The following is a 12,916-nucleotide window of genomic DNA, read 5'->3' as shown; positions in this document are numbered from 1 at the left end:
ACTGCATTAACACTCCCTGAGGGAGTCTAGGTTGGATGGAGGAATATTTTCTAAGGATAATTAAATTGAGAGAGTGAAACAGGAGAGAATCATGTCAGTGGAGCTTCCTTCATGGTTTATTACTGAGCAATTGCTAAAAATTATTTGAAATAACTTCAAATCAATTAGGACTGCGTACCCTCCTTATCTTTTGGAAATTAATTCTTCTTTATTAAAGACACACTAAAATCCTCATATATTATGAAATAAGATACATTGAAAAATACCTGTTACAGATTTAGAATTCTGGTAAGGAAGACATCCTGGACTCACCCCCAGAAAAGTGTTCTAATTTTGTGGTTAATCCTGGAATCTTTTCGTTTGGTCAGTGACGTCCTGGAACCTTGATCTTAGCCTAGATTTAGGAACTCCTAGGGATAGTCCCACCTCTAGGGTAGGTAGGTCTTAGCCTGTGGCAAGCGAGATAGCATTGAGGCTATGCATCGTGGAGCAACTTTCACTCATTAACAAAAAGAAAAAAGAAAAATGGCTAGAGTTATTAAATCCTTACTAAATGTGTAACATTATGTGTTCTATTATTTTATATTATTATTACATATTTTAAGAGGAGGAAACTGAGGCAGAGAGGAGGTAAATAATTCTTGCCCAACATGACAGTGAGAAAGTGAAAAGCCAATTTATTATGTGCAAAGTATTTGCTAGGCAGATGTAAAGATGCTTTCCTTTATAAACTTTATAGATGAAATTAATTTATTCTATCATTATTTTCTTATACGTCACAAATCCAGGGCCTCATTTAGTAGAAAACTCAGTGGTATGCGTGATTCATGAGAAACAGTAGAAAGAGATCTTAGACAATGACTAATAGGTAATTCTAAAAACAACATCCTGTTGACACTTTTGTTAGTATTACTTAGAAATGGGTAAAACTGCCAAGACCATGGCAAAGGAGAATCAGTATTACTGATTTTTCCTTTTAGCTCAGGCTCCAGTAGAGCTGGGCACAGCACTGTTACTGATTCTGTCACCTAAAATTTTGATATTTCGTTCATCATGGGTTTTCCCATTAATTTTGCTTTTAAAATATTACATTAAATATTAGTTATATTAGTTATTGACTTTTTGGCACCCCCTTAAATTTTGTGCCCAAGGCAAGTATCTCACTTGCCTCACTTGCCTTATCTTAGTCTCCCCTGGTTAACAGCAAGCACAGGGACACATTATGCATTGATATCTTTATAACTTTAATAACCTGCTATTTTCTTGTTATGTGGCTCTCACAGAAGAAACGAAAGAACTACCCTTTATGTAGTATTTGGTACTTTACTATGAAGATATTAATGAGGAGATACAGCTCAATGGAACAATGTAAATGGGAAAATATATCCTTTCAGGTTAGAATTATACATAAGTTGAATACAGAACGCTTGTAATTATGTAATAATTATAGCTGTACCCTCCTTGTAAAAGAATGATTCTTTTATTCCAGAGGGATTTACTTAAAGCTAGCAATTCCACAGTATTGAAAATTGTCTTGCAAAATCCATGTGTTTTAAAATATATGATTTAGTAACTCATTTTTATTTTTCTTTACTTTCATAAAGGACATTCATACACTTTATGTATTACCCACCCCTGCAACAGATGAATTTTGAAAATTAATTCAAATGTCAGAAACTAACAAGTATTTTTTATTCTAGTAGGTTTTTTTTTTACCCTTTCTGCCATAAAATATAGTGAAATATGTAAAGGAGTGATTAAGGCTGTAATTAGCCTTTGACTCTTATATATAGTTTGGCTCTGTTTTCTAAATTTCTGTTTTTAAACTCTTGTACTAACAACCCTCTTCTCTATTCATAGTCATTTTTCCTTAGTGATCAATTACATATATATTTAAATACATTTTAAAAGAATAGGAATGTTGCTTGTCACAGACAAATGACTCTTAGAGAGTTATTGGTTTCATTCCAGTGCTCTTAACTTTCCAGCAACAGATTGGATGGGTTAGGGAAGAAGCCATAAACAGCCTACCAACAAGTATTTATACAGATGTTAATGAATTAAAAATTCTGTTAGTATAATATTTATGCCAAACTCCAATTTTATTTGCCCTTTATTTGTGAGATATGATGCAATAGCTTCTTTTAGTAAACACATGCAGACAACTTATACTTTATAATGTAAATCATATGTTTTACTATTTCCAGCATAAAATACATAGAATCAGCCATTATCAAAATCACCAAAAATATTCCCTTCACATGAAACATTTTGTTCAGCAGGCAACTGTGTCCTCCAAAAGTTTTTGGTAAAGAAAGGAATTCATCTCTATCCATGAAACCAATAGGATTTTATTATTATATTATTGAGAAGGGCCATTAAGAGGAAAAAAATAGGCATGGGAAGGATGCCATAGGTATTAAAAATATAAATAATTACCTCCTTTTTGTGTGCCCAGATATTGAATCCTAAAATCCCTGTGTATAGGATAGTATACTATATTGAAAATTTAGAAAATTGATTAATTTGAAGCATATGGGTTTAATGAACACTTATTTTGCTTTTCACGAAGGAAAAAATTTCCATTAATTAAAAAAAAAACTTCATTTCTTTTGGCAAACTTCTTAAAGATGAATTGCTTTCCTCTAGGATTGTGTACACTGTCTACACATTATAAAGTAGCCATTATAGCACACATACATAGTTTTATTTGTTTGTTTTTGTCTTTAATTTGCTACCTTTGGTTGCCAACTTTTATTTCAATTTAATTCAGACTTTCAGAGCTTTAAGTTTCTAGTATAATAATTAAGTTAAAAATATTTAGATGTGTGTTATCCTCCATAATGCACAGATTTGTTTTCCTGCTAAAAAACTAAATTCCAGTTCTGCATTTCACAGAGAACATTAATCAGCTATGACTATTTTTCCTTAATTATACCGATATTTCTTGAGCACCATCTTACTGTGTATCGCTTAAAGAATGCATATTGTAGTAGGCAAAACAGACACATGAATAGGAAAATAAAATATGATGTAATAAATTCTATCATAGGGTCTCTATTGTATCCTTTAGAGGACATCACAAACAGAATTTGGATAAGTTAATGAAGTGTTGGAAGATAAAGAGCTTACCCCAAGAATGTAATTTCTAAACTAAGACCTGAAGACCTAAAGAAAGAACACCACTGGTAAAGTGAATAATCCCAAACATAATCTGTAGGCAAAACAGATCATTTTGAGTGATTATAATACATCTGGGTGATTGAGACAGGAACTTAATAAATATGTCTGAAGGTATGTGGAAGGCCTGTATGCTGTGCAAAGGGTTTTTTTTTTTTTTTTGGTAATTTTATCAAAGTATAGCTGATTTACAATGTTATGCCAATTTCCGCTGTACAGCAGAGACCCAGTCATATATATATATATATATATTATATACACATATATAATATATATATATATATATATGTACACACACACACATTCCCTTTCTTATATTGTCTTACGTCATGATCTATCCCAAGAGAGTGGGTATAGTTCTCTGTGCTATATAGTATGATTTCATTGCTATTGTAATAGTTTGCATCTACTAACTCCAAACTCCAAGTCCATCCCACTCCCTATCCCCTTCCCCTTGGTAACCACAAGTCTTTTCTCTGTCTGTGAGTCTGCTTTTGTCTTGTAGATCGGTTCAGTTGTGCCATATTTTATTTATTTTTTAAAATTTTTTATTGTAATTTCCCCAATACAATTTTTTTTCTACTGTACAGCATGGCGACCCAGTTACATGTACATGTATACATTCTTTTTTCTCCCATTATCATGTCATAAGTGACTAGACATAGTTCTCAGTGCTACACAGCAGGATCTCATTGCTAATCCATTCCAAAAGCATAGTTCGCATCTATTAACCCCAAGCTCCCTATGCATCCCACTCCCTCCCCCTCCCCCTTGACAGCCCCAAGTCTGTTCTCCAAGTCCATGGTTTTCTTTTCTGTGGAGAGGTTCATATGTGCCGTATATTAGATTCCAGATATAAGTGATATTATATGGTATTTGCCTTTCTCTTTCTGACTTACTTCACTCAGTATGAGTCTCTAGTTTTATCCATGTTGCTGCAAATGGCATTATTTTGTCTTTTTTATGGCTGAGTAGTATTCCATTGTGTATATATGGCACATCTTCCTAATCCAATAGTCTGTCAATAGACATTTAGATTGTTTCCATGTCTTGGTTATTGTGAATAGTGCTGCAGTGAACATGCAGGTGCCTGTGTCTTTTTTAAGGGAAGTTTTTTCTGGATATATGCCCAAAAGTGGGATTACTGGGTTATATGGTAGTTCTATGTATAGTTTTCTAAGATACCTCCATACTGTCCTCCATGTGGTTGTACCAGCTTACATTCCCACCAACAGTGCAGGAGGGTTCCCTTTTCTTCACACCCCCTCCAGCATTTGTTATTTGTGGCCTTATGATTGATGGCCATTCTGACTGGTGTGAGGTGGTATCTCGTGGTAGTTTTGATTTGCATTTCTCTAATACTCAGTGATGTTGAGCATTGTTCCATGTGCTTGTTGGCCATCTGTATATCTTCTCTGGAGAAATGTCTATTCAGGTCTTTGGCCCATTTTTCCATTGAGTTGTTGGCTTTTTTGCTGTTGAGTTGTGTAAGTTATTTGTATATTCTAGAGATTAAGCCCTTGTCAGTTGCATCCTTTGAAACCATTTTCTCCCACTCTGTAAGTTGTCTTTTTGGTTTCTTTTGGGTTTCCTTTGCTGTCTGAAAGCTTGTCAGTTTGATTAGGTCTCTTTGGTTTATTTTTGCTTTTATTTCTTTGCTTTGGGAGTCTCACCTGAGAAAACATTTGTAAGGTTGATGTCAGACAATGTTTTGCCTATGTTCTCTTCCAGGAATTTGATGGTGTCTTGTCTTATATTTAAGCCATTCGGCCATTTTGAGTTTATTTTGTGTGTGGTGTGAGGGTGTGTTCTAGTTTCATTGCTTTGCATGCAGCTGTCCAGGTTTCCCAGCAATGCTTGCTGAATAGACTTTCTTTTTCCCATTTTATGTTCTTGTCTCCCTTGTCAAAGATTAATTGACCATAGGTGTCAGGGTTTATTTCCGGATTCTCTATTCTGTTCCATTGGTCTGTCTGTCTGTTTTGGTACCAGTACCACACTGCTTTGATGACTGTGGCTTTGTAGTATTGCTTGAGGTCTGGGAGGGTTATGCCTCCTGCTTGGTTTTTGTTTCTCAGGATTGCTTTGGCAATTCTGGGTCTTTTGTGGTTCCATATAAATGTTTGGATTGTTTGTTCTAGTTCTGTGAAAAATGTCATGGGTAATTTGATAGGGATTGCATGGAATCTGTAGATTTCTCTGAGTAGTATGGCCATTTTTACAATATTGATTTTTCCAAGCCAGGAACATGGAATATCTTACCATTTCTTTGAATCCTCTTTAATTTCCTTGATGAATGTTTTGTAGTTCTTGGCATATAAGTCCTTTACTTCCTTGGTCAGGTGTATTCCCAGGTATTTTATTTTTTTGGCGTGCAATTTTAAAAGGTATTGTATTTTTGTATTCCTTTTCTCATATTTCATTGTTAGTATACAGAAATGCGACTGATTTCTGAATGTTAATCTTATATCCTGCTACTTTGCCGTATCTTAGATTCCACATATAAAGTGATATCATATGGTATTTCTCTTTCTCTTTCTGACTCACTTCACTTAGTATGATAATCTCTAGTTACATCCATGTTGCTGCAAATGGCATTATTTAATTTTTTATGGCTGAGTAGTATTCTATTGTGTATATGTATCACATCTTCTTGATCCATTCATCTGTCAAAGAACATTTAGGTGGTTTCCATGTCTTGGCTATTGTGAACAGCGCTGCTGTGAACATGCAGGTGCATGCATCATTTTGAATTGTAGTTTTGTCCAGATATATGCCCAGGAGTTTGATTGCTGGATCCTCTGATAGTTCTATATTCAGTTTCCCGAGGAACCTCTGTACTGTTCTCCATAGTGGTTGTACCAGGTTACAATCTCACTAACATAGTAGGAAGATTCCCTTTTCTCCACACCCTCTCCAGTATTTGGTATATGTAGACTTATTAATGTTGGTCATTCTGACTGGTGTGAGGTGGTACCTCATTGAAGTTTTGATTTGGGTTTCTCTAATGTGAAAAATGTTTTGAACTTTATCCAAAGGCAGTAGAGAACCAAGAGTGCAACTTATAAAGGAACGTAATTAGATTGGTGCTTTAGAAAGACATTGGCAGTATGGAGATATACAAGTGGGAGCAAGACCAAAAGCAAAAACAAACACACAAACGAAAACAGCGAGAAAGCTCTTAAGGTAACTGAGAAGAGATGATAACAACCTGAATTAAAACGGTGGCACATACCAGAGATTTAACCAAACAAAAAGAGCTTAGAAGGTAAAACCTGCAGTTGAAGGGTGAGGGAGAATGCTGGTACAACACTCTGGCTTCTGAGTTTTTCATTGACTGTGGTGATAGAATCACAGGAACTTGGAAAAGATGAGATAATACGTGAGTTCAGCTTATGTTTAGTTATTTGTAGGACACCACGGGGGGAGAGGCTTTGGATGGATACATTTTAGAAGGAGAAAAGGAAAGTGATTACAGAACTTAAATGAATATCCTCTTGCAAGAAGATTATAGCCTAAGAATGAAATGGGGCCAGGATAGTACTTGAGAGAAGAATCCTGAGATTGAAAGAGATGTCAAAAGAGGATGAGCCCTTGAAGGAAACTGAGGTTTAGACAAAGGGGCAGAGAAAAACAGGTTCAGTGTAATTAAACAAGAGTTAAAGGAAATAAGCCTTTTAAGAAGGAAGGAGTGGATAGCAACGTCTATTATAGAGGAAGCAGTACGATAAAACTTCAAAAAGTCCCAAAGATTTAGCAGAATTAGTGATCTTGGTGTGACTACTTCCAGTGAAATGACATGGGGAAGAAGCCATGTCGCAGTGGGCTGAAGCGTGAATGTCAGTAAGTCAACAGAGATTCACTCAGTCCTGTGAAAAATGGGTAAAGTGGGGGTGAAAAGGAGGAGCCAGGTATTCGTGAGATACCCAGGGGGAAGACTGGACCTAGTTTCTGGATTAGAGGTTGTTATGTAAAGAATGAGCAGCCAGGACTGACTCTAGAATATCTTGTCTGAACGACCTGGGAATTCAAGAGAAAAAGCAGATTTAGGATGATGATGATAAAAAGAGGTTGTGATTCTGCAGTTCAGCTGGATCTGAGAATAGGGATAAGATAGAGATTGGTGATATATCTGGTCCTCTGGGCTGCCAGCCTCATGAGGCAATAAATAATTTGTATCTAGTTGACTCTCATCCAAGGCCAACACAGTGCCAAGCATGGGGTGGTGGGGAGCAGGGCGAGTGGTGGAATTGACTCCTAGATACTTGAAAAATGACAAGCACCCATATGCAAAGGAATCTATAAAGGAGCCTGAAAGGAAACACTCAAAGCCTGATGTTCCAAAGTCCTGCAGAGAAGAGAATTTTAAGACAAGGATAAGGAATAAATGTGTTTGAAGATAATCTGAGCAAAAGAATGTATATGTATATATGTGTGACTGGGTCACTTTGCTGTACAGCAGAAATTGACAGAACATTGTCAATCAACTGTAATAGAAAAAATAAAAATCTTAGAAAAGAAAGTGTATTTGGTGGGTAAGATGGTTTAAGACTTCTTGGTAAGGACAGTTTCATTTTGACAAAGTCAGATTGCGGTAAATTAAGGAGGGAGTAGAAAGTGAAGATAGAGAATAAATTTCTCTTAAAGGAATTTTGTTGACCAGAATCTTTTTGTGTGAAATATAAAATATTAGAAGAATATAGAATTTGCCCCTGAAATCTTATGTATCATTTTATATAAGTTTATTGAATTGGGAGACACAAACGTATAAGAGGAAAGTGGCTTGTAGTTTAGAAGATGTTTAGTAAGTGGATAAATTCAAACAATGGGCAGGAGAAAATGTTTACACCAGTAATAACAGAAAAAGGATTATGAATGGTTGATTGAAAACAAAAATGAAAATAGTAGAATATCCAGCAGATAATTGAGAACAATAAAGATATTTTATGTTTTATGACATATAACTAAGAAATAATCATTTGGAATCACTTTCAATCTCATTAGCAGTAGAGACATAAATTAAGACCATATTAGACAACATTTTTGTCAGCTAATCAACAGCTTTAGAATATTTAATATCCCAATGTTAATGAAGGGCTTAGTGAAATGAATAACCTCATATAGCATGTGGTAAATTGGTGAAAGTTTTTAAAACTATTTGACAATATAGATTACATCATGTTCTTCAAAATATTTATAACTTCAGAATATTATATTTAATTCCACCTGGAAAATGGATTAATTAAATAGAATAATTAAAAACCTTCATGTAACAAGTTGGTACATCATAGTATAATGTGTCTGACCCCTAAAAGTATGTTTGGGATGAGATTTCCCTTACATAGAATGCATTTGTTATAGTACTAACTGAAAAGTAGAGTGTGTAGGATACATACACTTGTATGTAAACAAAAACCAAAATAAAACAAATCTATAAAAAAAAGAACTACAATAAAACAAATCTATAAAAAAAAGAACTATAAAAAAAAGAACTACAAGGTTTTAAGGTAATGCCTTAAAAGTGTTATCCAATGATTGTCTTTGAATAGTGGGATTTTATAGATTTTCTTTTCCTTTGACCTTTTAGTTTTCTGTATTTTCTAAATTGTTTATTATGAGAATGTATTACTTTATAATAAAACATTTAATAATTTGTTTAAATAAAATTATTATAATGTGTGTTTTCAAGCAGAAGAGCATATATAGACTATAGTAACTATGGAACAGCAGGAATCAAAAGACTTTTTGTCTTAGCTTGATGTTACAAGAAATTAGTGAAGATCCAGAGAAGTAGGAACTCACATTTTGCAGGCAGAATGATGCTTCTTCCAAAGCCAAAAGGATTTATTGGGCATCCTGACTAGAAAGTGATGAGTGTCTGTTAAGTAATCCAGGTCACCATCATTCTTCCTACCAAGATGCTAAAAGGGAAGCTTCAAAGAGTAAATCCTGCTTTCTCCTCGGTGAGAGAGGTAATCCTGAGATGCTTTAGCCAAAATCATTTGCCAGAATCATTTCCTCCAGCATTTGAATGGCAGTAGCTTTGAGTACATCCAGCCAGTGTCACTACTAGGCTAGGTCTGTTTTCTTACATTCGGAGCATGCCAATCTACCAATTTATGCCTTCAGGTTAAAAAGGTTAATATGAATTGGACTCTTACAGTGAAATCTCTAATCTTTACTCAGGGGTTGTTGTTTCAAACCTTGGCTGAGTTCTGATGTAAAAACCACTTAGGGTTTATGGAGTGGTTTCCTCGTAACCTCTAGAGTTGAGGAAAACTTTTCGGAATGAGCACTCTAGAAAGTGCTGTTGCAAGTATGTGTCACTGTTTTTTCAAAAAGAAAGACACAGAGGCCATTTTTATTTGTACTTTAGGTTAAAGTACACTTGTGACAACACAATTCCTTACATATTAAGAGTAGGTAAGGTTCTAGCCATGGGCTCAGTTGATTATCAGAGGCACCGATTACTCACTGTTTTCTGTCATTGCGCTCATGGGTTCAGAATTTGGCCTGGTCAACCAAGAAAGGAAGATAAAAGGCTGGGATTCTGCTGGAGAAGAGGCTTAATACTTAATGCAGTAACTGGCTGTGCAACCCCCAATTTTGCCTTTATTCGCGTTCTCTTTTATACTTTCTGATGAAAAAAGGCCGTTTATCACAATAGTGCCTGCTCATGAATTCAGTGTTCAGCCCTCAGATGTGAAGTAATTATTTCTTCAATGCAGCAGCAGTGGAGGGGTTGGCCTAACTCAGGATGCAGGGAAGACAGTTTTAAGAACATGAATCAGCATGAGAAGTTGGTAGGAAGTTGCCTTTACTAAGTAACATAATTTAGAGAAATAAACATCCTGATTTATAGCATTCCTGAAAACTGGCTTTGCTGTCTCTGTATGGAAAACAAGACTCCTTTCACTAATTACAGCAGCAACTTTTAAAGGAAAAAAGGCCTGATGAATGTGTCACTTTTAAAGAAAAAAAAAGACACCATGAAGGTCTCATCTTCATATTCCGACTGACATCTGCTGAGCTTGTGTGAATATGCCTGTGTGCATGCACCAAGCATTCAAAATAGGCTTTGTCTCATGCTTCATTTGTTTTCCAAACAACTTGCAAATGTAAGATAACTTTCTGTGTACAAAGATCTATAGTGAAAGAACAGTTCAGATTTATAAGTTATTTTAAATAACAGGTTTTAAATTATTCTTGAGTTGCTTACCATGAGTTAGTTTCCAGAGGTACTCTTCTCTGGTGTATTATCAATAAAACATGCAAAGGGGACAAGCCCCTAAACATGGTGATGGCACCAAAAAAAGCAGTCGGAAAAATCAAGTCCGTGGAGAAGGGCTCGAGATAGGTCTTCAGTGTAGCTCAAATGCATGGCATTGATGTAGCAGCAATGTCTGCAGACTTTTTTTGAAAAATACAAATATATAGATATGGTCAATTTTAAATGTGAGTATAAGAATTGGACTTTTTTGGAGTTCCCGTCGTGGCTCAGTGGTTAACGAATCCGACTAGGAACCATGAGCTTGCGGGTTCAATCCCTGGCCTTGCTCAGTGGGTTGATGATCTGGCGTTGCCCTGAGCTGTGGTGTAGGTTGCAGACTCGGCTCGGATCCTGTGTTGCTGTGGCTGTGGTGTAGGCTGGTGGCTACAGCTCCGATTCGACCCCTAGCCTGGGAACCTCCGTATGCCGCGGGAGGGGCCCAGGAAAATGGCAAAAGGACAAAAAAAAAAAAAAAAAAAGAATTGGACTTTTTGTTTTTTCTTTTTTTTTTTTTTTTTACTATTTTCTTTTCCTGTAGATTTGTTATCTGTAGTCTTCCACTGTATAGTTTCCTCTTATGTACTTGCCACACCCAGCTTCATCCTTATGCTTTACCCCCTCCATCTTTGAAATAGCGGCAATGGTATTAGCACCAGTTTCCTAAACCTACTATAAATGGTAGTCCTGGGTTGACTATTGTGTAAGCTTACACAAACCAAGCTTAGTTTTATGCAAAATTAAAATTGTTTCAAATATCCTCAACATAATATAAATTCTACGTATATATAAGATAGTATGAGAACAATTAGACTTTAAATTGTGTCTACCAAAAATAATGATTTGTATTTTCTAATTTAAAAACTGAAAAACAAGCCTTATAATATATTGGCTGTACTACAACATCTCTTTATTTTTCAAAATAAGTGGATTTGAAACTCAAGCATGAAAAGTACTTAATCTGTAAGCGACTGACATTATTTTCCTTACTGATGATTTAGCTCCCATGAATTAAATTGTCTTATTTTCTTTTCTTTCTTGTTAACCTAGACTGAACTGCTTGACCAAAATTTGATCTCTTTAAATAACTAACAACATTTCCATATTTGTCCTTAGGTAAGGAAGAAGAACTTATATATAAAGATACTCCTGCAAGTGAAAAATTAGAAAGGAGTAAAGAATATACATATCAATGGCTTCATACACAGGTTGGGGTTCATGAACCAACTAGTTCCAGAAATATGAAATGGTGAGGTCATTTCCTTTAAATTAGATTTTTGTATTGCAGACACATCTTGAAAAGTGAAACCCAGGCTAATTGTACTAAAACAAATATGACTTTATATAGCCAAAGGCCAGTGCACCAGTTGCCAGGTTATAAAAAGGCAATAGATTTAATAGAATAGGTTTAATCACTCTTTATGCTTTTCACCTAAAATATTTGAGAACTTAGTTTCTGTAGTGCTTAAAACCAACAGATGAGCTACACAGATGATTCTCCTTATAAAGTAAAGAGCATGGTATCCATTAGCTGTTTATAAATATCATATGCATTAAAAGTTGTAGTATTTTACTTCGTGTTGTTTTTGTTACCGTTTATGTTCAGCGATTTTCATTCAGCCCTGATGCTGCCATTTGCCATCATTTTCAATGATGCCTCAATGCTTTAGTTTCCTCTTCTTTATAGTGAGAAGGTAAAATCTGTCTGTCTCACAGAATAGAGGTGAGATCAACATGCTGAGGATGCTCAATGTTTATATCCCTTAGCGACAAATGAGGTGCCTTGAACTTAATAGAAAATCAGGTTTTTTTACTGTAATGTACATATTAGTTTTCTAGAAATGCCACAACAAAACACCACAGATGTATGGTTTAAAGAGTAGAGATTTATTTTCTCACAGTTCTGGAGGCTGTCACGTCCAAGATCAAGGAGTCAGCAAGTTTCTGGAGGTTTCTCTGGAGGTCTGTCTCCTTGGCTCGAAGATGGCTACCTTCCCACACTGTCCTCACGGAATTGTCCCTCCACCTGTGTTATCTGTGTTCGTGTCTCCTCTCCTCACAAAGACACCAGTTCTGTTGGGGGAGGGCCCACCCGTATGGCTCATTTTACCTTAATTACCTCTTTCAAGGCTCTGTCTTCATACAGTCCTATTCTGAGATATTGAGGGTTAGGATGTGAACATAAATTCTGAGGGAACAAAATTCAGCCCAAACAATGCAACGTAAAGTATATACATGCAGCACCACGAAACCAACGTTTTGAGGAATAAAGCAAACAACATTTGAGAATTTTTTATTTTGCTAATTATTTTAATTAATGCAAGCACAATTTCTTTTATGTTGCTAGTAATCAATTTAGCATAATTCATAATTCAACACTCTTAGAATTATAGACAAATACAATATAACCCATAGCTTACCATCTGTATTAACCAGATACAGGAAGTGTGGTCCAGAGATTTAAAAGGA

The 12,916-nt window shown here is 35.5% G+C and overlaps 1 protein-coding gene across 7 annotated transcripts in view; it reads left to right on the top strand.

Annotated features, from left to right (window-relative positions):
- LRRIQ1 (leucine rich repeats and IQ motif containing 1) overlaps window positions 1-12,916 on the top strand; it is a 232,695-nt gene that overhangs the window by 196,201 nt on the left and 23,578 nt on the right. For 6 of the 7 annotated variants that reach the window (XM_021092795.2, XM_021092790.2, XM_085025233.1 and 3 more), the window contains exon 24: window positions 11,564-11,696. The exons of the other annotated variant lie outside the window; for it this stretch is intronic. In XM_021092795.2, the coding sequence (XP_020948454.2) occupies window positions 11,564-11,696 (133 nt within the window). The remainder of the gene's footprint in view (window positions 1-11,563; window positions 11,697-12,916) is intronic. 7 annotated transcript variants of the gene reach the window in all.

The sequence above is a fragment of the Sus scrofa genome, chromosome 5, assembly GCF_054392235.1.
Source record: "Sus scrofa isolate SSC_HxYL_T2T_F1_AM1 chromosome 5, Sscrofa_HxYL_maternal_Yorkshire_Landrace_v2.0, whole genome shotgun sequence".
NCBI classification, from domain to species: domain Eukaryota; kingdom Metazoa; phylum Chordata; class Mammalia; order Artiodactyla; family Suidae; genus Sus; species Sus scrofa.
The sequence above is the reverse complement of the archived record's forward strand: the minus strand, read 5'-3'. Positions and strand labels throughout refer to the sequence as shown.